The 26,760-nt window shown below is 46.2% G+C and overlaps 3 protein-coding genes across 4 annotated transcripts in view; all 3 read left to right on the plus strand.

Annotated features, from left to right (window-relative positions):
- Positions 1-4,388: 4,388 nt before the first annotated feature.
- On the plus strand, positions 4,389-26,007 carry LOC117647673 (zinc finger protein 32-like). Its single transcript, XM_034389561.1, is given in 4 exon segments — positions 4,389-4,501; positions 15,020-15,100; positions 18,303-18,388; positions 24,890-26,007. Coding segments are annotated over 4 exon segments (1,071 nt in total). The 5' UTR covers positions 4,389-4,395; the 3' UTR covers positions 25,688-26,007.
- Positions 4,391-26,760, plus strand: part of LOC117647674 (zinc finger protein 3-like) — a 28,711-nt gene continuing 6,341 nt past the window's right edge. The window contains exons 1-5 of one of the 2 annotated variants that reach the window (XM_034389563.1): positions 4,391-4,483; positions 4,828-5,119; positions 5,204-5,281; positions 13,081-13,566; positions 13,888-14,463. In XM_034389563.1, the coding sequence (XP_034245454.1) occupies positions 5,026-5,119; positions 5,204-5,281; positions 13,081-13,566; positions 13,888-13,982 (753 nt within the window). In that variant the 5' untranslated portion in view covers positions 4,391-4,483; positions 4,828-5,025 and the 3' untranslated portion in view covers positions 13,983-14,463. Of the gene's footprint in view, positions 4,484-4,827; positions 5,120-5,203; positions 5,282-13,080; positions 13,567-13,887; positions 14,464-26,760 lie in introns of those variants that run through there. The other variant, XM_034389562.1, reaches the window with a different exon arrangement.
- On the plus strand, positions 21,778-22,929 carry LOC117647676 (early growth response protein 1-like). The gene has a single exon (XM_034389565.1). It carries the CDS (start codon positions 22,186-22,188, stop codon positions 22,465-22,467), a length of 282 nt encoding a protein of 93 aa, XP_034245456.1. The 5' UTR covers positions 21,778-22,185; the 3' UTR covers positions 22,468-22,929.

A 26,760-nucleotide genomic window follows, 5' to 3' on the forward strand; every position in this document is an offset into this window, starting at 1 on the left:
GGTAACCCCTCGCTTTGTGAGCTGCGAACTCTGCACTTCCAAGAGTGGAGACTTACTCCGCATCAAAGTGTTATAGTTCCACGTTTGGTTTCACAGTGAAATGCCGACTAACATTCTCAATTCTAATGTCAAAAATTAATTGAAACAGAAAGCGCTTTTGGAGGGGATACGCCTCGGTGCACTCGCTGAGGTCTGAAAGGTCCTGAGAAGCTCCCGACAAAAAAAAAAAAACTTGGTCGGCGACATCGTAGGACCGGGCACCTGTGGTGTTTTATCGGTTCCTTGTATGCATACGAACTGCCGAAAACACATTTTGGACGAAATCCGAACCGCCCTCTGGATTTGGCAGGGGTCAAAACACCCCAAAAATGCCCATTTTCGACGTTTTGGGACTAGATGGGTTCTCCTAAACCAAAGCCCAAAAAAGTACCCAAATGGGCCCTGGGCATAGAAATAAGTGCGATCTTTCGATAGCCGGTCCGCAAAATGAGTTTGGACAAGCCGTTTAGGCGCTATCGGGCGCCAAAGTTGACAAATTTCACTAATTTCACAAATTTTTCGAAAAAAAATGTTCTTTTCCTTGTAATGCAGTTTTGATGGGCCTGATGTGTCAGAAATGTGTTCTTATCCTGCTTTCGTCAGTATTTACTTGATACAACTACGCGTCAGCTAACTATTACACTCATTTTCACGCTGTGCACGCTATTCAGCAACTTGAACGCCTGGCAGTTAGAGGCGTACTACACCCAAAAAGCCACTTGGCCGGCGACCATCTCGGATCGGGCTCAAACTTTTTTAGGCACGAAGTAGCCTTATAGTATCCCCCAAGATTCAGCCTCGCTGGGATTTGATCGCGTGGCCCCTTATGCAAGTCGAAACCTCTCTATAGGATTTTGATGAGATTTTGCAGACTGGTACAATTCTGAGACGTGATTTCAATTCTGGAATAAGGTTGAAATCTTACCGATAAATTTTGAGAAAATTGCCGTCAAAATCACTGTTTCTATAGCAAAGCTCGACTCGTCAACGAAAAAGGAAGAGAGAGGGGGGATCCGAGCCAAACCCAACCAATAGCGTGGCTCCTTTTCGCTTCTGTACAGGTTACCCCAAAAACGGTCGCTGCTTTGAAAAAGGACGTTCGAATAAAAAACTTTCTGCGACCGTGATAGAACAGATGTAACAATAGCACAAGAGGGATTTTTGGACGCAGTCTTTTCATTGGCACTGCCTGATGAAATTTTTTTATGGGAATGTCTTTGCTCATGCGCGGAACATTACACAGTCTTACCAATATGGAAACCAACACTCATTGTGAGTTTTGTGTTTGTTTCATTTTCAATGTGTATTTTCTACCACAAAATTAATCTGTATAAATTATGACATTGTATCTGAATATATTTTAAAGACACATGTTGAAGGAAAGATTTGAAAAAAAAATGTTAATTTTTTCATTTATCAACCTTTTTACTGAATCAATAAAACAAAAATATATTTCTTACATGTGTCTTAGCTGGTCTTAGCTCTAGTTTTTGTTTGATGGTAGTTCTCATTCAGTTACCACCATGACCACATGCTCCACCTCGCGACTTTCAGTGCCCGTTTAAAAAAGATCGTGCCGAGAATGTGTCGAAATGATGTCGAAATGATGCCGAAGTGTCCGGCATGCCCTGAATGATGCCGAAATGCGCTCGGCAAGCCCGAAATCCACCCGCCGCCGGCACGCGGCAAGCCCGAAATGAGCCCCGCTGTCGCGGGCGGCCCGGAATCGTACCGCGACCCCGGCCGCTGCCCGGCCGGGTGGATTTCGGGCGTGCCCGTGCCTTTCGGCATGATTCCGGGCATGCCCGAGTGACGGGGCGCATCGAGACCCTAATCAAAGAAGTGTCAAGTTAATGTCTTTGACCTGCGTACAAAATTGAAAAGTTAAAATAGTGAAATTCTTTCTTAAGTTTCAAGTCTATCAAAACCGGCGTGAAAAATTAGAAAATTCCGTGCAAACGAGATGTTTGTAGGACAATTTTGAATTCTTTGACTGAACAAATCTCCAATCAAATTAAACACTTTGATACGGGTACTTGAATGAATGCAGTTGAATCCGTTGAGCTACTGATGCTTAACAGCCTTAGCATACCTAAATAGTAACTTTAGCTTGCCATCCTATAGAAAAGGTCTGGCTCTCAATAACATGAGCCGCGGGAAAAGGGTACTACTTCGAGTACGTGGATTATAAGGAAGCGAAGAACCTGGTTTGCGTGTAAGAGCCAACACCCCAATAACTGGGTTTGGGAGCCTGAGACCTGGGTTTCCAGTGGGCCTGGATCCGCGTGTTGACTAGTCCACACGCAGTGCTCTACCTCCGCTCAAGTTCACCGAGTCTGCTGTTAGATCCAAGTGCCCAGCTGAACCCGCGCACCTTGTCCAAAAGTCGAGGGGCTCTCCGCGAGTAACCCAAGAGTCTCGCGGAGGTTACTTATTCGTCAAGACACAGGGCTCGCCGCGCGCTCCTCCCCCAGCAGCGTGTCTCCCCCGCCCCCTCCAGTGCCGCTCGGGGTCGAGCGAGCTCGCTGGAAGGCATCGGGAGCCTGAGGCCTCCTCCCCAGGTCTCCTCCGTGGTGCAGTTGGCAGCGTCTCGGTCCACAAAGACGGTCGTCCTGGGTTCCAATACTAACCAGTGTTTCTCCTTCAGCGTTCTGTGTACGTGTGTGTGTATGTGAGTGTGTATGTGCGTCTGTGTGTGTACGAGTGTGCGTGTGTGCGAGACTGAATAGGATCCGCCATCCAGGTACCTCCCCCTCCCCGGCGCCTTAATGGGAGGGACGGTTCGGCACGATTTCGGCATGCCCGGCAAGCGTCCGGCATTGCCGAAAATCGGTTTATTTTCCAACAAAATGATCGTTTTTCGGCAAGCCCGGACTCCTGGTTCGGGGCGGATTTCGGGCGTGCCGGCCGGGCATGCCCGAAATCCTGCCGTCATCCGGCACGATTTCGGGCAAGATCATTTTTAAACGGGTGCTCATGTTCCTCGAACAAGACTCACCTGCGATTCGAAACCATCCCTCCTGAGTTTATAAAGTTTGTCAAACCAACCGTCGTGGTGTGGTTACGTTGTGAGTGAGAGCTATTTCACAGAATTGAAGAAAACATGACTAGAGAACCGTAGCCTTTTGAAACAAGCCGAAACAATTCAACGTCAGCAACAATGGAGGGGCAGTTTTAATGCGCGACTACTCGTGTTTTCGGCTTCGCTATTTTCGCAAGGGCGCAGACGCCGAGAAGATTGTTGCCAACCCGCGAAAATTAATTTACTGCCTCCTTTCCCCCACGAACATTTTAATAATGATTGACTTAAAAGATGTTCCACTGTGGAATACATTAGCATTGGAATTTTTCGAATTTTACGGCATTTTGATATATTTGTTCCCAAGTTTAAATTTTGACGGGTGGCACATCGACCACATTGGTACCACTGCCATTCGTACCCAAACCACCCCCTATCCCTTTTACACAACTTTTTCCCTTTCTCCACACTCCTTTACAATAACCATATTCACTTCGTGGCTCCTAGGATTTCTTGAAATCGTATTTTTTCAGGATGCCTTTCACCCAAACGGACTGCCGAAACACCATGGGAGCGAGATTCGACTCGAACTCCGGATTTTATAGGGGTCGAAAACCCCCCAAAATAGCTGTGTCTGAGGGTTTGGGACTTTGTGGGTTGGTGGAACCGGCTGGCCAAAAAATCTACCCCTTAGGTGTTGCGTGTAGAAAAGAGTGCGCTCTTTCGTATGGCGTGTCGCACGAGGCTCTATGACGTCGGGTTTAGACGCTGCGGCCTCTCAAAGTTGCTCAATTTCACCATTTCAGCGTAGGGGCGTTTGAGGTAGACCGAGGGTAGAATGGCCCAGGTTAAAATCCTAACGGGGCATAAGTTAGCCAGAATGGGCTCTGTCATGCAGATTGACCACTGAACCTCGTCTCGTACTTGAAGCCCCGCAGAAAATGGTTCGGCTAATCCCATTGCTGCTTTGACGTGCGACCAGGACACTGCGGCGATAGGGTCTGCCGAAGGCAGGCCAGCGCCGCTCGTCAAGGCAGGTGTAAACGCCAGACGTGGATTATCGTAACTTGAGCGGCATCGCAAAGCCTGTTACGACGACAAGACAGTCTGGCGCACACTAACCCTGTATCAAAAGATTCAAGACACAGTCTAGCGTACACCAACCTTGTATCTAAAGATACGACAAGACGCAGTCTGGCGTACACCAACCTTGCATCAATGGAGGATGATCAGTCTGGAAATATGGTGTCTAGTCTTTCCCCACCCCTGAGGTGATAGACCTGACCCTTCTACGTAGGGTTTCGCTTCGTAACACGAGGCTTATCGTAGGATGTTTAATGCCCGTTCTTTTTCGTTTAGTCACTTCTAGCATAGGGCCTGGAGTGAAGAACGAAAAGAAGAACATAAGCCGGAAACAGCTGCCAAGTAACGCTTATTTATGGGGTATTTCGGAGCAGCCCTGGCCTGGAAGAAGAACAAAAACGAAAGTTAGAAATGGCAGTTTCTGTGAGAAATATACGCTCCAGATGAGCATACGCAGCGTATATTTCTCATAGAAACTGCTATTTCTAACTTCCGTTTTTGTTCTTCTTCTTCTGGGCCAGGGCTTCTCCGAAATACCCTATCGATAACGCTTGTATATTCTCAATCCACAAATTTAAGGAAGCTGAATTTATAATACAATTTATTTTAAACCTGCCAAACTCCCCCGAAAAAGGCCGTTTTTTTGAACTGTTTTCGGTCTTTGTTCTTCTTGTTCTTCACTTCAGGCGCTGCTAGAAGTGTCCATTACGAACCGATGCTCCGCAGACTCTATAGTGTGTAGACCGCCTTTCTTGCTTCGGAGACACATCTTAATGGGATTAGAACCTTTATTTCGACGAAGATCCGGGTGTCGGCAGTCGGCCAGTTCTTGCATGTAGCAGCACCATGGGGGGTCAGTGGGACGGTCCAGGTGGTGGTCCGAGATGTTTGTGGCGTGCGCCTTTCTCGAGGTTCCCTGGCCTGCCCTGCAACCCTGCACCCGCCAAACACATAGGCCTCCGAGAAACAGCCCACGTGGTAAGAGATCCTTAATTGAGGCCGTCGTGCCCGAGGACCCGGTGCCTCGCCCCTTTGCCTCAACTAACGGTGTGTTGCTTGCAGGTTCCGTGAAGGCTGAGGAATCGGAGGACCTTGGAAGACAGGACCATGGAGAGGACGCGAGTGGCGGTTTCTGCGAAGGTGAGTCTGGAGCCAATGTGGCCACGACGAAAGCCGCATACAAAAGTTTTTAGGCGACTTCCGTATTTCGGCGTTCTCTTTGGAATTACTAGCCAGGGGAAGGCCTTCGGCCTCGATGCTGAGCTGGATTCTGCTGGAGATGGTAATGCATTTTCATCAGTTGTAAATTTGGATGTGTTTATTTTGAAAATGAGCCTCTTTTCTTTTTGGGGGGTGATAGCCAGGAAGTATGCTTTTGCGCAAAGGATTGTGATTCGGCAATGGTTGGTTTCTCCTTGAATCGACGGAAGGCTATTTAATAATCTAAAACTAAATGTTCCAACCAATCCTAACCTAACCTAACGGGCTCGTGACAGATCTTACTCTACTCGTGACAGATCTTACCCTACTCTCGACAGATTTTATTCTCAAACTAAATGGTCCAACCAAACCTAACCTAACCTAACGGGCTCGTGACAGATCTTTCTCTACTCGTGACAGATCTTTCCCTACTCTCGACCGATCTTATTCTCAAACTAAATGATCCAACCAATCCTAACCTAACCTAACGGGCTCGTAACAGATCTTACTCTACTCGTGACAGATCTTACCCTACTCTCGACAGATCTTATTCTCAAACTAAATGGTCCAACCAATCCTAACCTAACCTAACGGGCTCGTAACAGATCTTACTCTACTCGTGACAGATCTTACCCTACTCTCGACCAGGGTTCGGAAAGTTACTCAAATTTTTGTAACTAGTACCGTTACAGTTACTTGTCCCAAAAGTTTTACTAGTTACTGTTACCGTTACTTTCGTCCGGAAAAGTAACTAGTATCGTTACTGTTACCGAAAAATTTGTAACTAGTTACTTTTACTGTTACTTTTTGGCAGAGTAGAGAAGTTCAATGCATAAAAAAGCCCCCCCTCCCCCGGTCACTTTTCCAAGCTGATCGGGTTCAACAAACGTCGTCTCTTCATTGCTTCTGCGACCAAGGTCAAGTGCACAGCCTCGCCCATTGCGACCGTACTTTCACGCCATCTTTTCATAATTGACCTGCCGCGCCGATTCCCAAACATGTGAGCCCCCGACCTGCCCGTCTCCTGCCTTTGTCTATTCAGGCCAGGCAGTTGCAGTGGGAGAGAGACAGGATGCCGCGCTCCGTCCTTTATGCCATTCTCGGGACCAATAAACCAGGAAGGTTGACCGGCAAGGACTATGGCGTCCGGAACGAATTGTCGCACCCTCTCTCCCTGACAACACACGTGGGGACAAAACAAAGTCAATCCGAGAAAAATATCTCATCAGCGCCGAGTTTTGCCTCACGTGTGCGCGAGAAGAAAAGGGAAAATGGTGGAGCCGGCGAGCGAAATGTAACTGTAACGAACAACTAGTACTTTACCGGCAAATTTGTAACTAGTACCGATACAGTTACCGAGCCTGAGAAAAGTAACTAGTTACTAGTATCGTTACTCAAAAAAGTAACTAGTACCGGTATTGTAACTAGTTACTACCTGTAACTTTCCGAACCCTGCTCTCGACAGATCTTATTCTCAAACTAAATGGTCCAACCAATCCTAACCTAACCTAACGGGCTCGTGACAGATCTTTCTCTACTCGTGACAGATCTTTCCCTACTCTCGACCGATCTTATTCTCAAACTAAATGATCCAACCAATCCTAACCTAACCTAACGGGCTCGTGACAGATCTTCCTCTACACTCTACCAAAAATGTCCTGTAAATGCCGTTAATTTATTACCAGTTTTTACTGTAGGTCAATTCACAGCGTTTGCTGTGAACTAGTTCACGGCGTTCACTGTGATCTCGGTTACAGTGTTCACTGTGATCTGGTCCCCAGTAAACACTGTGAGTTTGACGCCGCTGAGCACCGAAGTACTGCAAATCAGGCTCCAATTCACGGCGTTTACTGTGGCCAGATCACAGTGAACACTGTAACCGAGTTCACAGTAAACGCCGTGAACTAGTTCACAGCAAACGCCGTGAATTGCATAACAGCAAACATTGGTAATAAATTAACGGCGTTGACAGGACATTTTTTGTAGAGTGTACTCGCGAAAGATCATACCCTACTCGCGACAGATCTTATTCTCAAACTAAATGGCCTATGAAGCTTGGCGTACGACTATGGAGCTTGGACTATTGAGCTTGGACTATAGAATATGGACTATGGAGCTTAGACTATGGAGCTTGGACTATGGAGCTTGGACTATAGAGCTTGGACTATAGAGTTTGGACTATAGAGTTTGGACTATAGAGTTTGGACTATAGAGTTTGGACTATAGAGGTTGGACTATAGAGGTTGGACTATAGAGGTTGGACTATAGAGTTTGGACTATAGAGCTTGAACTATAGAGCTTGGACTATGGAGTTTGGACTATGGAGTTTGGACTATAGAGTTTGGACTATAGAGTTTGGACTATAGAGTTTGGACTATAGAGTTTGGACTATAGAGTTTGGACTATAGAGTTTGGACTATGGAGTTTGGACTATGGAGCTTCGACTATGTATACGCATATGAATATAGTAAAAATAAACAGAGGAAGATACCTCTTGTAAACTAAAGGTATCAGGGGGGGGGGTCGGACAAATGAGCTATTCAAAATCCCAAACAGGGTGCTTCGCTTCGCTCAGCAACAAGAAAACAAGGTGCAGCGGTCTTTCAAAACCATTTCCTAGTATTACGCCATTTGGTGTCATTTAGAACTTTTGTTTGTTTTTTAAGAAAATGTTCACCTCGGTACTCCCGTGGGGTTAAGATACGTTTTGTTTGTGTGAGTGTGTGTCGGGAGGCATGGAATTTCGGGACTGGCGCAGCGTCTCGAAGCCTGTTACCTCAAGCCACGGTCTAGCGTACACCTACCTTGCTATACACGTGCTGACATTTGGCCAGTAATTGAAAGAATATGGACGGCAGTTGCCGAATTTTGGGGACCTAGAAATTAGGCGAAGAAGGTTCCCCAAAGTGGGTCCCATCACTGAGAATTTAAGATAAATGATTACGCGTTAAATAATGGGCGAGGTACCTCATCGCCTAAGAGAATATGGTCCTCACCCATTTTGGGTGGTAAGTTATACCTCGGTCAAAATTGGGTTCTGGTCAATACTTTTTCATTCTCAGTGAGTCAGCACCTTAAGGTGAGGTGTGGTTAAAAATTTGTACCAAATTTGATATAAATGACAAATTTAATCCACCTGTTATATTAAGGCAATAAATTCTTCTATTACCGACAGCACGTCCTAAAGGTCTATGTTATGAACCATTAAGTGAGTGGTTCATCTAACGTGGACTGATGTATTCATGCGCCTTTTCTGGTCACCCAACTCTTACGACAAGTGTCGAAGAAATTTTTTTCTACCCTGTCAATTAGCCACGCATACAGTTTTGTTTTATACTGACCATACTTCGTGGGATAGTTCTTTGTGGTCCATGTAACAATGTAACAGAGATATTTCAAATAACTATCCACTTTCTTAAATGGTTAAACTTAAAATGGTAAAAAATAGATAAAGAAATTAATTTTTTCCTATTAAAAAATTGCGAAGTTTGCTCAGTCAAAACAAAAAACTTAAATTCTAATATCTCTGTTACATTGAAGTGTAGGGGTTTAGGTAACTCCAAAATAAATTTCGGATCATTCCGTCAAAAAACTTTGTGTGGCTGATTTTTCTACTAAACACTTAATTTCAATGAAAAAAGCCTACTGTGGCTAAATGGGTGGGTAGATTTGGACGAAATTTGATGTGTAATAGTTTCCTGCCTAGTACTTAAGGTGGGAAATACCCGTTGAAGCCCCTTTTTTCTAAAGTGCCTAGTTTTCATCGAAAATTCTTTCCTACTTTAATGAGTTTAATTTTGTCTTGTAATGTGTTCCTTATAGATTCCGAATTCAGCCAGACATTAAACCCAAGTACCCTATGAGTGTTGAAAGCTTCGGCCATAAAACAACGCTGCCAACCTTCGGTGCGCACGTTTTCTCGAAAAGTAATTGATCTCCAGGTCCAGGTATTCTGTACAGGATACTTGACACATATATCTAGTTCACACCGTCGCCTTTTTTTGAAAGTGAGTTCCAGTTTTTGCCCCGTCCCGTTTATTTTTTGTAAAAAAAATGACGGAGGGACGGGCATATAGTATGATGCATGCTGTGCGTCCGTTCGTTCGTCCGAGGACTTCCCGTGGTCCGATCTTGACCAAATTTGGGCATACAGGACATGAGCCCCGTCCCGTTTGAGCCCCGATGGTCTGAGCCCCAACTTGAGCCCCGACCCAAACCCCAATATCCAGAGCCCGGATTGAGCCCCGGCATAAGCCCCGTTCGAGCCCCGCTTGAGCCCCACTTGAGCCCCGTGGTAATAAATCATGCAAAAATGCATGATTTCAGGCCGCGGGGCTCAAATGGGGCTCAAACGGGGCTCAGATGGGGCTCAGGTCGGGGCTCAATCCGGGCTCTGGATATTGGGGCTTGGGTCGGGGCTCAAGTTGGGGCTCAACTCGGGCTCAGGTTGGGGCTCAGGTCCAGGCTCAGACCATCGGGGCTCAAACGGGACGGGGCTCATGTCCTGTATGCCCAAATTTGGTATGCAGCCTCCTTGGGTGACCCTAAGAACCGCCCGGTGGCAGCAAATCCGATCCGAGCCCCGGGGGCGCTGCTGCAGGTGCATCATGGTCTACATGGGGTCGAGGAGGATCTCGGCAACGGATGCAGCTAGCAGGGCATGTAGGGGTATTTTTGGAATCGGTGCGACGAGAAAAAACCAATGGTGCCACTTTCGAACGAATCGGAGAAGTTCGGACCCGGGTTCAAATCCCAGTGGGGTATATTTTAAACTTTCTTTTCATTCGAGTTTCTGCATTGTTGCTTATGTTTTTGAGGGCGCTGATGACGAAAATAACATCTATTTTGACCCTAGACCCTGGTTTAAAGTCGTCAGGGTTAAACAAAGGCGAAATTCACACATTTGTTAATGTACGGGACGGGCCAAAGTTGCCGATGTATATCGCTACTTTTCCTGTTATTCGTAAATAAGGCTGAAAAGTGAAAATGGAGAGTCAATACTTCATTTTTTTGCACTTTTCTGCCGTGTTTGTTTTCAAAAAACTGGAACTCACTTTCAAAAAAGGGCGACCTCGACCCCGCCAGTTCAGCCGGGGCCCCTCGCGGGGCGCTCTTCTCAACTGGCGAGGTTTGCAAACGCTTTTGGTCAGCGTGTATCCTAAGGCCTTTAGCCAATCAAGGCCCATTAACAAGGGCCCGTTACCGTCTGCTAAGCGCAGTGTGCCAGCAAAACGGACACCATCGTGAGTTACCGTAACTTTGCATGACGGGGCGTTCCACGTCAAACCATCATGGTCCAAAACGTACTTGCTCAGATCCGGCCCCCAATTTTTTTATCTGGTAGTGTACCACCCTAAGACCACTCTCATAAATTTTTTTGAAAAAAAATTCAGAACTTTGGCCACAGTGATTTTTTGAAACTTCAAAAAAAAAATTTAATTTTTTTTTTAGTTTTTTTTAAATTGTGCAACTAGGTGCTTAAATGGGTTGAAAACAGTAAAGGGCAACAGAAAATAGTGAAAAAAAAAATTGGGACCCCCCAGCCCTTACCAGAAACAAAGTTTACGATAATAAAAACCACGGTTTCTTGAATTCCCAAAATACGCCGTCTCACTTTTGGACCATATTGGCATCAAAGGACCCCAATGAGGTACTCTAACTGTCACTAAAAAATTAGGGACGGCAATCCATAAACAGCAGAGATATTGTCAAAAAACTCAAAAAGTTATCGAAGGTTATCGAAGCTTTTTCCCCCAAAATTGTCAAAATGGGACCTTTATTGATTCCGCTGAGGCACTGTGCATTGAAATACTATTCAATTGTCTATCTTAACACCATGGAAGATGTGAGAGAGGTAAAGGTCAGCATTACAAGAGTTTTGGAATTACACGGCAATAAGTTTTTTTAATTATAATAACCAAATGCGACAAAATGCATTGTTTGGCAGTCGCCAACTGAAGCTCATTGATTGGTGGGGACTTCATCCAATTTTTTTTTTTTGAAGTTTTAAAAAATCACTGCGGCCAAAGTTCTGAATTTTTTTTCAAAAAAATTTATGAGAGTGGTCTTTGGGTGGTACACTACCAGATAAAAAATTGGGGGCCGGATCTGAGCAAGTACGTTTTGGACCATGATGGTTTGACGTGGAACGCCCCTGACCCCACAATGGTGACGTGCCCACCATCCCACTGGTGCAACGTGTTTTGCGTTGGGTCCCAGAGTCATTCTGGCCATAGTTGTCAAAATTGCGTAGTGTTCATGAGCGTCGCGCCGGCCCCGGTATCGGGCTCGGCGGTCACGCTGACACCGTCAAACGAGGCTAAACGTCTCGTTTCCAATCCGAGGGGTTACCCACTCCGGGAATCATGTGTACACTCAGTCCGGGAATCATTCCTAAATCTTTCAAAATTTGATGGAAAATCCTCATAGTTTCAATTTAAAGTCATGGTAACCATGTGATACACACAAAACATTCAAATACAAACAATTTTTTCGAAAGTTCTCTCTTTTTCTCAGAGATATGTTCTGGGAATCGCGGGAATCCGGAATCGTGTGTACACTAAAGCAACGAGTGGGTAACCCCTCGTTCCAATCCCAACAAATTTTGTCAAACCTTTTTTTTTCACGTGTCTCTGGGTTGACGAGAACCCAAATCACACTGTAACAAATTCCGTACTTTCGTACGGAAATGGTACAGAAAAATATAGAACAGAGGTACGGAGAAAAGTACGGAACGTTCCGTACTTGCCCCATGAACCCATGTAAATGGGTACGGTAAAAATGTACGGAACGTTCCGAAGTTGGCAAGTATGGACGTTCCAGGCAAATTATTGACCAGACATGTTCCGTCTCTTGCGTACTTTTTTCTCACAGCGTTCAAAGTTTCGTTTCTTTTGGACAACCCATGTCGAAAACCCTTTTTTAACCAAATTGACAGCGTCATACAACAAAATACTACAAAATTCATCGTACCTTACGCTAAATCATGCGTTATACGATGCAGACATATTTGTTAACTAAAAAAAACCTGCGTAATTCGATGAAATCATGCAGACATTTGGACATATTACGTAGGCCTACACTGTTAAAAAATGATTGTACAGAAACAATCAGATGAGTGAAAATTTAGTCGTTCCAAAACATAGAATTTCATCATGAACCAAAGCGAAACAACTGTCATTGACTCAAGTCAGCGACAATTTGTCGTTGAAGAACAATATTCTTGTTATCACCCTTAACGATACAATTTGTGTGGAAACAACATCTTTTGCAATTATCTGCTCAATTAAAGCGAATTATGAAAATTCATCTAATTTGTTCGCCAAGTCATAGTGAAATTACTATTGATAAAATAAGAACCATGCAAAATAAATTTAGCGACAAAAGTTCTCCATGAGTACTTGTCGCAGACATAACAAAATCTTTTTCGACTTACAATACTTGTCGTTGACTTACAACATTTGTTGTTGGTCAACGACTTGTTCTTGAAAGTGGACTGTTCATGTAGTATTACAAGTTAGTCGTTGTGAAATTATCCTTTAGTTCCTGTACGACTATGGTTTGACAAGCTATTCGTTCCACAACAAATCTTGTTGTTAAAAAAATTAGCGACAAATGTGTCGCTAAGTTACTACAAAATTTTTGTCAGTGTATGTGCAAATTTATGTGAACCTCACGCTGATACATATCGTATTAGTAGTATACAAACGTTCGTAAGAATATGACCGTGTGGTTCACAGGACCCCCAGCGGCCACCCCGCAGCTCCGCATCAGCAGCACCTTCTCCCTGGCCGGCCCGGCCGGCGATGCGGGGCAGGCGGAGCAGGCTTGGCGGCAGACGCGCAGCAGGAAGGCGAGGCTGGACTCCAAGCTCGGGGAGTCCGGGAACAAGTCTCGGGACAAGGCGGCCCCGCGGAAGCACCGAGCAGGCAACTCCAAGGCGGGGCGACACGTGTGCCAAGTGTGCGGCAAGGACTGGCCATCAGCTTCTAAGCTGGAGATTCACGCGAGGAAGCACACCGGAGAGAAACCGTTCGAGTGTGACGAGTGCGGGAAGAAGTTCACGTTCAAGGGTAATCTTGACGTGCACATGAGGGTCCACACTGGAGAGAAACCGTTCGTGTGTGATGTGTGCGAGAAGAAGTTTTCCATGAAACAGGATCTTAAGCGGCACTCGAGGATTCACAATGGGGAGAAGCCCTACGAGTGCGGCGTGTGCAAGAGAAGGCACTGAAAATCTACCGGCGTGACTTCGTGCCGCTGCAGGGGCGTGAATAAAGTGTCAGGCCATTAAACGGCATGACACAAAAGTCACGCCAAAAATCGGCGTGACTCAAAAATTCACGCCAATTTTTGGCGTGAATTTCTTGTCATGCCGCTTTTTGGCGTGACTTGCCTCAGAAAACGCGTTGTCAATCACGCCAAATGAGGGCGTGACTCACATGTCACGCCGTTTTTCGGCGTGAATTTCGTGTCACGCCAATTTTTGGCGTGACTTTTTGTCACGCCATAATTTGGCCATGTGTCCGACCATTACGTTTTCAGTGGGTTCACTCACAAGGGACATCTTGATAGGCACATGAGGGTTCACACTGGTGAGAAGCCTTTGCGATGTGTGCAGGGAGAAGTTTGCGAGGCCTAATACTTTTGCAGCACTCAAGCGAATCCACTCTGGGGAGAAACCGTAGAGTGCGACGTGTAGAAGAAAAAGTTCACTCAGTTCTCAGTTGGTTGGTCGTGGTTTGCACCGGAGGCTTCACTCTGGAGAGACGCCTTAACTTTGTGCGGAGAGGTGTCAATTTGGTGTCGTTCAATGCCCAAGCGCTCATTCATGAGCGATGCAAGGATTTGATTTGTTCGGTTTTCTGTCTTCGTGTGGGAGGGGCAACGCAATGTGCCTGCGGACATTTGCAACAGTTAAGGACAGGTTTTTTCGCGCCTCTAAAATTTGTTTCTTTACTATTCAACTGCTCTGTATCTTGCCTAGTTATTGCCTCTTCTTGTATAACACTCCTACCCTTGCGATACGTTCTTTATGTGGCGGTAAATTGCTTTTTTTATTTGTCATATTTCTTGTGGCCATCAAAAGATTTGTTACTGAATAAATATTTCCTTTCCCTTTCCATTGACAAAATTTCCGCACATGAAACTATAAAAAGAGTCACAAATGAAACTGTTGAAAGCAACTAAGGGTGCGCGCATGTATTCTTGTAAAATGTGCCGCTCCACTGCAAAGCAGAGGTCAAGGAAGGCAAATGTGTGTCTGCCGCCATCGCGGTGCTTTGCGTCTCTTTTTCTAATTCGCTTTTTGTTTCAGGCCCAGACCACTGTGAAGCAGAATGCTTCAGCTTTGCATGGCTGCCTCTGTTTCTTCTGAAAATCTGCGCTTGCTTCATTTAGTCCGATTGGAAGCTTTTATTTTGACGAGGTTGTGGGTGGCGGTTGTTGGTACCTTCTTGCATGGCGGGTCGGTGGGTCGGTCCAGGTGGTGGTCCGTGGTGCTTGTGGCGTGCTCCTTGCACGAGGTTCCCTGGCGGACGGTGGTTCCGCCCTGCACCCGCCAAACACATTGGCCTCCGACACAACAGCCCGCGTGTTAAGGGATCCTTAACTGTGGCCGTCGTGCCCGAGGACCGGTGTCCTGCCCGTTTGGCTCCACTAACGCTGTGTTGCTTGCAGGTTCCGCGAGGGCAGAGAAGTTGGAGGGCCCAGAAGGACAGCACTGCGAAGAGGACGCGGACGGAAGCTGCCACGCTGAAGGTGAGTCCGGAATCAAGCAGTGTGGTGACGAGACAGGTCGCACTGTGAGCGGAGTGACACTGGTGTTCTCCACAGCCATCGCCACAGAGCCAACAAACGTTCCGCAGCACTGTGCGAAAAGACCACAGTGAATCCCGTTAATTTTTTTGCCGGGATTTACTGTAGTTCAGAACACAGGATTTACCGTGCCTGGCTACAGTATCTACTGTACCTGGCACAGAATATTCCGTACTCCGCTCCTGTGGTACAGTAAATCCCGTAGAAAGTACAGTAGATCCTGTTAAAAAAGTACAGTAAATCCTGTACTCTGAACTACAGTGACCGCTGTACTAATCACTACAGGATTTACTGTGATTTTTTCCCACAGTGAGTCCGGTTCAGAAAATTCTCGTTACACTTTGTACTATCGCCGTTGTAACTTTTTTCTCAGCCTTTGTTTTGCTTTTGTTGTATAATTGCAGTGCAATGTGCGAGACTTCGACAGCAAACTTTTGCGATAAAAACACGGTTCGACTCGGTCCTGGAAGTTCCAGGACCGAAATGGCTGGTTTGGGTCGCGCGCACCTGTTTCCAGGACGGATCGCGACCAGGGTGAGGTTTAGTCCTGGAAACGGGTGCGCGACCCGAGTTTTCTGACCAGGTTCCAGGACCAAGCCCCACCCTGGTCGCTTACCGTCCTGGAAACGAGTGTTCCTGGCACCCTCGGGCTCGGGCACCCGCTTCCAGGTTTGCCGTCCGTCCTGGAAACGAGTTTACCGTAGAGCCGGACGGGCGTCACTCCCAGCCTCAAACCTCTCGCCGTCTGCGCACCGCGCGCCCGGCAAGGAGGCAATCCCGCCACGCTGCCGCGTCCGGGTGGTAGAAGGGTGGCCTACCTCGCCCCTGTCAACTGTCACCTCCCTCTCCCTCCCCTCTCTCCTCCCCGCCCGTCCCCCGCCACCGCGCGACTGCCAGACACACCCCGTTATTGAGATTACCAGGGGCGGATCAAGAGGGGTGACTTCTCAAAAATCAGGATTTGGATGTTGCATATCGTTTCTCATATTTTTGGGAGCGGAGACAACTAGTCTTGAACCATCTTGAATGCAAGTTAGCTCCAAAGCTGATCCAATGTATTGTCAAAACATCCAAATTCGGATCACCCCCTTTGCCCCACCTCTTGATCCGCCCCTGGTAATCTCAATAACGGGGTGTGTCAATGAGGGTGACTTTTCCGAATTTGAGATGTTTGAATGTCGCATGTTGATTCTTATGTTTACAGGGGTGTAGGTAACAACACTAGCCTTACTTTTTGCAATGGGCCTAAGATGTTCACATTTGGAGGCTTTTTAATTTTCTGTTTTTTTTACGATACGTAAGATCAGCTTTAGAGCTTGCATTCATCATCGTTCAAGATTCGTGATCTCCGCCCCTGAAAACACAGAAATCGCGTTGCAACATCCAAAAATCCTGATTTTTGAAAAGTCACCCCTCTTGATCCGCCCCTGGGAATCTCGAAAACGAAAATTGATCATATTTTCAGGTTCAGCACCCCAAATCACTGTTCCGAGTGACACTATAAGTTCAAGATCGAGAACCTGCGGTCTCAAATATGCATCATGCTCCCCTCCACACCACTCCAACTAGCGAAAATTTGCCAAATCGCAACACTAAAAACCGTCTTTCTTCCTTGTTTATGAATTTTTTCCAACCAAATTTTGAGGGTTGCTACACTTAAGTATGGACTATAACCCATCAAAAAATAAAAAAAATAAAAAATACTACTTTTGAGAAAATCGTGTTCAAAAATTTGACTTTGTTCAATGTTTGTCAAATTTGAAAATATTTGTCAAAATGTTGAAATAAGCTTAAAGTCCAATTCAATACCTTTCGAATGCGCCTATAATGAGATCTGTAGCTTCATTTTTGAAGAAACTACAGCGTTTTCAAAAAAGGTCTGCAACGAAAATCAAAATTTTTAACAGAAGCTATAACTTTTTCAAAAATCGTTATTTTTTGCTCAAAATTGATTTTGGGGGGTTTCAGACCATAGCCAACAAGCTCGCAAAGTTTCATCGAAATCGGATAGGCCACTTGCAACAGCATGTCGAACCCCCATGGAATGACCCCCTTTCGATTCGAGTGGGTTGGGTCTGATGTTGATGTTCTTTTTCTTTTTCGGCTTAGGCAAGATGGCGTCATTGGCGCGAAGATCTTTGACGTTTAAAATGAAAAGCCGTCGCGGTGGCGCTGGCAGTCGCGCGGTGGCGGGGGACGGGCGGGGAGGAGAGAGGGGAGGGAGAGGGAGGTGACAGTTGACAGGGGCGAGGTAGGCCACCCTTCTACCACCCGGACGCGGCAGCGTAGTGGGATTGCCTCCTTGCCGGGCGCGCGGTGCGCAGACGGCGAGAGGTTTGAGGCACACTCGTTTCCAGGACGACTGGTGAACCTGGCAGTGACGCCCGTCCGGCTCTACGATAAACTCGTTTCCAGGACGGACGGCAAACATGGAAGCGGGTGCCCGAGCCCGAGGGTGCCAGGAAAACTCGTTTCCAGGACGGATCGCGACCAGGGTGGGGTTTGGTCCTGGAACCTGTTCAGGAAACTCGGGTCGCGCACCCGTTTCCAGGACTAAACCTCACCCTGGTCGCGATCCGTCCTGGAAACAGGTGCGCGCGACCCAAACCAGCCATTTCGGTCCTGGAACTTCCAGGACCGAGTCGAACCGTGAACGAATTTCCGTTTCGCACGTGTGCGAATGTGTGAAGGTTGTAACCTTTCACACCTGATCGCACCCTTAAGTGCAATAATTCAGTTACTCCATAATTTTGCAATTAATTTGAGCGATGTAACCCCCTTTTCACTCTCATTCTAGGAACATGACATCACGTTTGTACCAATGAAACAAATTGTTAATTGCCCTTGTGCATTTTGTCACATTTCCTAGAATGTGAATAAGCTAAAATATGCCTGATTCACATTGAAACGAATGTAAGACAATGCTCAAACGAAATTGACATTTTGTTTCATTCGTTTGAACGTGATGTCACGTTACTGGAAAGACAGTGTTGCGATACTTCAATCGCTATTTGTTCCGTAATTGCAGATTATTTCAAAATATTATTATTTGTTTTTCGATACCGAAATACTGACAGTGCTTTTTGCAGTTTGAATGACTGTACTCCGATCAAAGTAAATTACAAATTCCTTGCCTGGTTCACAGGACCCCCAGCGGCCACCCCGCAGCTCCGCATCAGCAGCACCTTCTCCCTGGCCGGCCCGGCCGGCGATGCGGGGCAGGCGGAGCAGGCTTGGCGGCAGACGCGCAGCAGGAAGGCGAGGCTGGACTCCAAGCTCGGGGAGTCCGGGAACAAGTCTCGGGACAAGGCGGCCCCGCGGAAGCACCGAGCAGGCAACTCAAAGGCGGGGCGACACGTGTGCCAAGTGTGCGGCAAGGACTGGCCATCAGCTTATAAGCTGGAGGTTCATGCGCGGAAGCACACTGGAGAGAAACCGTACGAGTGTGATGTGTGCGGGAAGAAGTTTACTCGGAATGGAACTCTTGTTAGGCACATGAGGGTTCACACTGGAGAGAAACCGTTCGAGTGTAATGTGTGCGAGAAGAAGTTTTCTATGAAAGAGGATCTTAAGCGGCACACGAGGATCCACAACGGGGAGAAGCCCTACGAGTGCGACGTGTGCAAGAAGAAGTTCGCTGTGAAGGGTAATCTCGATGCGCACATGAGGGTTCACACTGGTGAGAAGCCTTACAAGTGTGATTTGTGTGAAATGAAGTTTTCGTGGCGAAATCTTTTTGCAGCACACAAGCGAATGCACTCTGGGGAGAAACGGTAGGGTGTGACGTGTGTAAGGAAAAGGTCACTTCGAAGGATGTTCCTGGCTTGCACAGGAGGCGCTTATTCATGTGTGATGCAAGATTTGCACAGAGGTCGGTTTTCTGTCTTTGTCTCGAAGGATTGACTCAATGTGCCCTACGAACAGTTTAGGATGAGTATTTTCGCGCCTCTAAAATTTGTTTCTTTACCAGTTATCTGTAAAATGTATTGGCTAGCTGGCGCTTCATTTTGTAAGACACTGTTGACACGGTAGCAAAACGTTCTATATGTGGCAGTGAATTGTTCTGTCTCATTTGTCATGATCCTCTTAGCCATTGAAAGGATTTTACAAAAAGCTTTGTTATTGAACTAATATTTACTTTCCCTTTCCCATGGCGATTTTGTTCCCGGGCATGTATTAAAGAAAAGAGTGACAAATAAAACTGTCCAAGTTAACATTGGTTACGCACTATTTTTGTGAAATGTGTCTCTTCATAGCATAACAGAGGTGAAGGAAGGCGAGTGTGTGTCTACCCCCATCGCGGTGCATTGCGTCACTTTTTCTAATTTGCTTTTTGTTTCAGGCCCAGACCACTGTGACGCAGGATGCTGCACGTTTGCATGGCCGCCTTTGTTTCTTCTGAGAATCATTGCAGGCTTAACTCAGTCCGACAGGAAGCTTTTATTTTGACGAGGTTGTGGGTGGCGGTAGTTGGTACTTTCTTGCATTCCTGTCATGCATGGCGGGTCGGTGGGTCGGTCCAGATGGTGGTGCTTTGGCGTGCTCCTTGCAGACAGTGTGGTGACGGGACAGGGTTGGTTATACTTTACAAACTGAAGTGTGTACTCAGTATGCATCTACAGATGCATACTTGCAAGTACACACCTGCAGATGCATACTTAGCTGAGTACACATCTACAGATGCATACTTAGCTGAGTACACATCTACAGTTGCATACACAGCTGAGTACACATCTGCAGATGCATACTTGGAGAGGTTAGGTATGCATCTGTAGGTGTGTACTCAGCCAAGTATGCATCTGTAGATGTGTACTCAGCTGAGTATGCATCTGTAGATGTGTACTCAGCTGAGTATGCATCTGTAGATGTGTACTCAGCTAAGTACGCATCTGTAGGTGTGTACTTGCAAGTATGCATCTGTAGATGCATACTGAGTACACACTTCAGTTTGTAGAGTAGTTTTGTGATTGCAGATCTTGGGCATTCATTTTTGTGATAAGTTTCGTGATATACTGTGGAAAAAGGGACATTTTTTCCGTTATCTTATGGCCTGAACTTTCCGTGATTTGAGACCCAGGATTTTCCATTATTTGAGACACAGGATTTTCCGTGATATCAGATTCAGGCTTTTCCCGTTGTTTGAAACCCAGAGATTTCCGTACTTTGCACAGGGCGTTAATAGGCCATAGCAGTGAGGGGCAGACTTTGTGAGGGGAATTTCTTAACTTGTCCAATGAAAATACTCACGTACAGAAATGGATTCATTCCTCTTATCAAGGTTAACAAAAAAAAGTCATCCCACATCCTGATCTTAGGTTCGAAATGATGGCGGGGTTGAACTTCAAACATACCAAAGTTTTGTATCGGTAGGAGATACAATGGCTTTTGGCACTATTGACGTGAACAGGTGAAAAATCAATTGTGGAAATGGAAAACTGATGACGGGAATGGATTCGTCGGAACGAAAGTACTAAAAGAAATATACCCGTTTATTACAGGTTTAGACTCGAAATCGGCCATTAATGGCCGATCTGCAGAATCCAATACGTCGAGTTCAGCTCGTTTTTGCAACGCCTTTTAAAAGGGGTGTCAAAATCGACCTTTCGGATTCTGTTGATCGTTCATTTCGAGTCTTCATCTACAACATAAGGTTATATTTCTTTTCATTTCGTTGAGACGAATCCATTCCCATCATCAGTTTTCCATTTCCACAATTGATTTTTCACCTGTTCACGTCAATAGTGCCAAAAGCCATTGTATCTCATACCGATACAAAACTTTGGTATGTTTGAAGTTCAACCCCTCCATCATTTCGAACGTAAGTTCAGGATGTGGGATGATTTTTTTGTGTTTACCTTGACAAGAGGAATGAATCCATTTCTGTAAGTAAGTGTTTTCTTTGGACACGATGAGAAATTCCCCTCACAAAGTCTGCCCCTCACTGCTATGGCCTATTAACGCCCTGTGCAAAGTAAGGAAATCTCTGGGTTTCAAACAACGGGAAAAGCCTGGATCTGAAATCACGCTAAATCCTGTGTCTCAAATAACGGCAAATCCTGGGTCTCAAATCACGGAAAGTTCTGACCATAAATTAACGGAAAAAATGTCCCTTTTTCCACAGTCTAGGAGACAGTAAAAGGTTTTTAGAAAGCAAAGCACTGCCAGTGGTTTTTGCAGTTTGAATGTCATAACAGTATAACAGAACATCATTGTCATGCCATAAGAAGATCCAGAAAAGTCAGGAATACACTGTGCCTTCACTGTCATCCCACTTGCGATACAGACCGCACCTTCAAATTGCATTGGACTTATCTGTGATGATCATTGCAAAACGGTGTAATGAGCTGCTGCATCGCACAATTTTGAAATTACCATGACAACAATTTGCAATGATTAATTTGGATTGCGGATTATGTGTTTTATCATCGCAGATTTATGCAACAATTTCTGCCTTTCATGGCAGAAATGTGCGATGATCAATGCAGGATTATGTGATTCTACCTTTGCCTGAAATGTGATTGCAGAATTTGGGATACAAAAGTCATTGCATCTGGGGAGTTATGATTCGTGAAAATTACTTTTTGAATATCATGGCACATTTGTGCGTTCGCACTGGAATAACAGGGACAGTGGTAAACTCTTAATCTACACTAAAGGAATCCGTTGCCTGGTTCACAGGACCCCCAGCGGCCACCCCGCAGCTCCGCATCAGCAGCACCTTCTCCCTGGCCGGCCCGGCCGGCGATGCGGGGCAGGCGGAGCAGGCTTGGCGGCAGACGCGCAGCAGGAAGGCGAGGCTGGACTCCAAGCTCGGGGAGTCCGGGAACAAGTCTCGGGACAAGGCGGCCCCGCGGAAGCACCGAGCAGGCAACTCCAAGGCGGGGCGACACGTGTGTCAAGTGTGCGGCAGGTACTGGCTATCAGCTACTGACCTGGAGAGACATGCGAGGAAGCACACCGGAGAGAAACCGTACGAGTGTGATGAGTGCGGGAAGAAGTTCACTCAGAAGGGTAATCTTGACGTGCACATGAGGGTCCACACTGGAGAGAAACCGTTCGAGTGTAATGTGTGCGAGAAGAAGTTTTCTATGAAAGAGGATCTTAAGCGGCACACGAGGATCCACAACGGGGAGAAGCCCTACGAGTGCGACGTGTGCAAGAAGAAGTTCGCTGTGAAGGGTAATCTCGATGCGCACATGAGGGTTCACACTGGTGAGAAGCCTTACAAGTGTGATGTGTGTGGAAAGAAGTTTTCGTGGCCAACTCTTTTTGCAGCACACAAGCGAATGCACTCTGGGGAGAAACCGTAGAGTGTGACGTGTGTAAGGAAAAGTTCACTTGGAAGGAAGGTTCTGACTTGCACAGGAGGCTTCCCACCGGAGGGACGCCTTAAGTACAGAGAACTGTCAGTGTCGTTGTCCCTTGCCCACGCGCTTATTCATGTGTGATGCAAGGGTTTGATTCGTACAGTGGTCGGTTTTCTGTCTTTGTCTCGGAGGATTGACTCAATGTGCCCGCGGACACTGCGAACAGTTTAGGATTCGTATTTTCTCGCCTCTAAAATTTGTTTCTTTACCAGTTATCTGTAAAACGTATTGGCTCGCTGGTGCTTTATTTTGTAAGACACTGTTGACACGGTAGCTAAACGTTCTACATGTGGCAGTGAATTGTTCTGTCTCATTTGTCATTTTTCTATTAGCCATTGAAAGCATTATACTAAAAGCTTTGTTATTGAACTAATATTTCGTTTCCCTTTCCCATGGCGATTTTGTTCCCGGACATGTATGAAAGAAAAGAGTGACAAATAAAACTGTCCAAATCAGCATTGGTTACGCACTATTTTTGTGAAATGTGTTTCTTCATAGCAAAACAGAGGTCACGGAAGGCGAGTGTGTGTCTACCCCCATCGCGGTGCATTGCGTCACTTCTTCTAATTCGCTTTTTGTTTCAGGCCCAGACCACTGTGAAGCAGGATGCTTCACCTTTTTTTACTTTCTTCTGAGAATCGTTGCATGCTTAACTCAGTCCGATTGGAAGCTTTTATTTTGACGAGGTTCTGAGTGGCGGTAGTTGGTACTTTCTTGCATTCCTGTCATGCATGGCGGGTCGGTGGGTCGGTCCAGGTGCTGGTCCGTGGTGCTGGCGGCGTGCTCCTTGCACGAGGTTCCCTGGCGGACGGTGGTTCCGCCCTGCACCCGCCAACCGCATTGGCCTCCGACACAACAGCCCGCGTGTTAAGGGATCCTTAACTGTGGCCGTCGTGCCCGAGGACCGGTGTCTTGCCCGTTTGGTTCCACTAACGCTGTGTTGCTTGCAGGTTCCGCGAAGGCAGAGAAGTTGGAGGGCCCAGGAGGACAGCACTGCGAAGAGGACGCGGACGGAAGCTGCCACGCCGAAGGTGAGTCTGGAGACGCTGTGAAGTCCCGATGAATGATAGGTCCCCGTCAAAACCAATTCTGTGTTTAGAATGCTGATATAGTTGGGTTGAAAGATACTACAATCATTTGGGTCTCAGGGCGTGTTTCGAGTACAAAGGGAGACTTGTAACACTCCTCTAAGATTGTTAAATTGATGCTATTTTCTCCTCAATAGGACCCACTTTGAAAAGTAGTTAAAAATTTGATCTACCAAGATTTTATAAAAAAATTTCATTGGGGAGGCACATTTTATGCTCTGAGCCCAGTCGCTGATCCTTTTACTCGTATTTAGGCTATAACTGTATAAATCTTCTAGCGCATACTATTTTGTCATAAAAGGTTGTTCTTAACATTTTTCACTTAAATTCATTTTTAAAAGACGCCGGCATGCACAACTTAAAAGGAAAACTACATTTTCATTCGCAAGCTTTCTAACCAAACATTTCACTATAATTGATCAAACATGTACAAAATAGACTAAGTTCAGCTTAAAAAGCTTACAAACAATAATAAAATGGAAATTTTGAGCTATGCATGCCGGAATCTTTTGAAATTGAATCGAAGAGGTGAAATATGTCAAGGTCAACATTTTACGACAAAATAGTATGCGTAAGAAGATTTTTTAAGATTCAACCAAAAAAGGCTCTTAAAGACTCTTCGACTGGGTTCAAAACCTGGCATATGCCTTCAAAAGTCAAATTTTGGTCTCCTCAAAGAAAGATTCTAAATTCTGAATAAATTATGACGGTGGGATCCATTTAGAAAATGGCAAGATTTTTACCAAAACCTCCCCTTAAATTGAAAAATCGTTGTAAGACTGACCTGCTTGGACAGTTTTAACTTCCGAATGTGCCCAGTCCGGTGGCTGGTCCAAATAGGTAGAAAAGCAGTAATGTCTCGAGTTACCCTCTGTGTCTCAAATTATCCCGGTTTACGGAATGCACATAAAAGTGCATCGTAATTTCGTGTCTCAATCCACACCGAAGGAACCTGTTGCCTGGTTCACAGGACCCCCAGCGGCCACCCCGCAGCTCCGCATCAGCAGCACCTTCTCCCTGGCCGGCCCGGCCGGCGATGCGGGGCAGGCGGAGCACACTGAGATTCCAAACGCTATGAGTATAGCACGTATGGTGCAATGCGCTGTGATATCGCACCATACGTGCAATGCCTCAGCCATATTGCACCTTTGGTGCAATGCTTCCCGAAAAGGCCCTATGCTAATGCATGGGAAATGGGAGGCATTGCACTTCATGTGCAATGCTTTTGCATTGCACCAATTGACGCTATACTCATAGCGTTTGGATTCTCAGTGCAGGCTTGGCGGCAGACGCGCAGCAGGAAGGCGAGGCTGGACTCCAAGCTCGGGGAGTCCGGGAACAAGTCTCGGGACAAGGCGGCCCCGCGGAAGCACCGAGCAGGCAACTCCAAGGCGGGGCGACACGTGTGCCAAGTGTGCGGCAAGGACTGGCCTTCAGCTTATAAGCTGGAGGTTCATGCGCGGAAGCACACTGGAGAGAAACCGTACGAGTGTGATGTGTGCGGGAAGAAGTTCACGTTGAAGGTTAATCTTGACGTGCACATGAGGGTCCACACTGGAGAGAAACCGTTCGAGTGTGATGTGTGCGAGAGGAAGTTTTTGACGAAACAAAGTCTTGAGTGGCACATGAGGATCCACAACGGGGAGAAGCCGTACAAATGCAAAGTGTGCAAGAAGAAGTTTACTGTCAAGGGAACTCTAGTTGCGAACATGAGGGTTCACACTGGTGAGAAGCCGTACAAGTGTGATGCGTGTGAGAAGAACTTTTCTATGAAAGAGAATCTTAAGCGGCACACGAGGATCCACAATGGGGAGAAGCCCTACGAGTGCGACGTGTGCAAGAAGAAGTTCTCTGATAAGGGTAATTTTCAAAGGCACTTGAGAGTTCACACTGGATAGAAGCCTTCCGAGTGCAACGTGTGCAAGAAGAAGTTCGCTGTGAAGGTTAATCTTGATGCGCACGTGAGGGTTCACACTGGAGAGAAGCCGTACGAATGTGACGTGTGTGGGAAGAAGTTCACTCAGAAAGGTCATCGTGATTTTCACAGGAGGCTTCACACTGGCGAGAAGCCTTAGTTGTGTACGGAGAAGTGTCAATTAGGTTTCGTTGTTCAATGCACACGCGCTCATTCATGTGTGATGCAAGGATTTGATTCGTTCGGCTTTCTGTCTTCGTGTAGGAGGGCCGACGCAATGTGCCTGCGCTCTTTTTGGATAGTTATGGACAGGTTTTTTCGCGCCTCTTAAATTTGTTTCTTTTCCATTTATCTGCTATATATCTTGCCTAGTTATTGCCCTTTTTTGTCTTAAACGGTTGTAACGTTTGCGGAAGGTTCTTTCTGTGGCAGTGCATTGTATTTTTTGTATTCTTTCATTTGTCATGTTGCTTGTGGCCATCAAACGCTTTGCTATTGAATAAATATTATCTTTCCCTTTCTATTGACTAAATTGTTTTCGGACCTGTAACTATGAAAAGAGTGTCAAATGAAACTGTTGAAAGCCACTAACGGTGCGCACATCTATTTTTGTAACATGTGCCTCTTCCCAGTAAAGCAGAGGTCAAGGGAGGCGAGTGCGTGTCTGCCGCCAATGCAGTGCTTTGCGTCTGTTTTTCTAATTCACTTTTTGTTTGAGGCCCAGACCACTGTAAAGCAGGATGCTTCTGTTTTGCATGCTCTACAAACTGAAGTGTGTACTCAGTATGCATCTACAGATGCATACTTGCAAGTACACACCTACAGATGCGTACTTAGCTGAGTACACATCTACAGATGCATACTCAGCTGAGTACACATCTACAGATGCATACTTGGCTGAGTACACACCTACAGATGCATACCTAACCTCTCCAAGTATGCATCTGCAGATGTGTACTCAGCTGTGTATGCAACTGTAGATGTGTACTCAGCTAAGTATGCATCTGTAGATGTGTACTCAGCTAAGTATGCATCTGCAGGTGTGTACTTGCAAGTATGCATCTGTAGATGCATACTGAGTACACACTTCAGTTTGTAGAGTGGCTGCCTCTATTTCTCATGAGAATCTGTGCATTTTTGCGCAATCTGCAATCTGCGCAATCAGCTCAAGCAGTCCTATGGGAAGATTTTATTTGGACGAGGTTCTGGGTGGCAGTTGTTGGTACCTTCTTG

This window comes from Thrips palmi, unplaced genomic scaffold, assembly GCF_012932325.1.
Source record: "Thrips palmi isolate BJ-2018 unplaced genomic scaffold, TpBJ-2018v1 HiC_scaffold_2, whole genome shotgun sequence".
Lineage (NCBI taxonomy): Eukaryota > Metazoa > Arthropoda > Insecta > Thysanoptera > Thripidae > Thrips > Thrips palmi.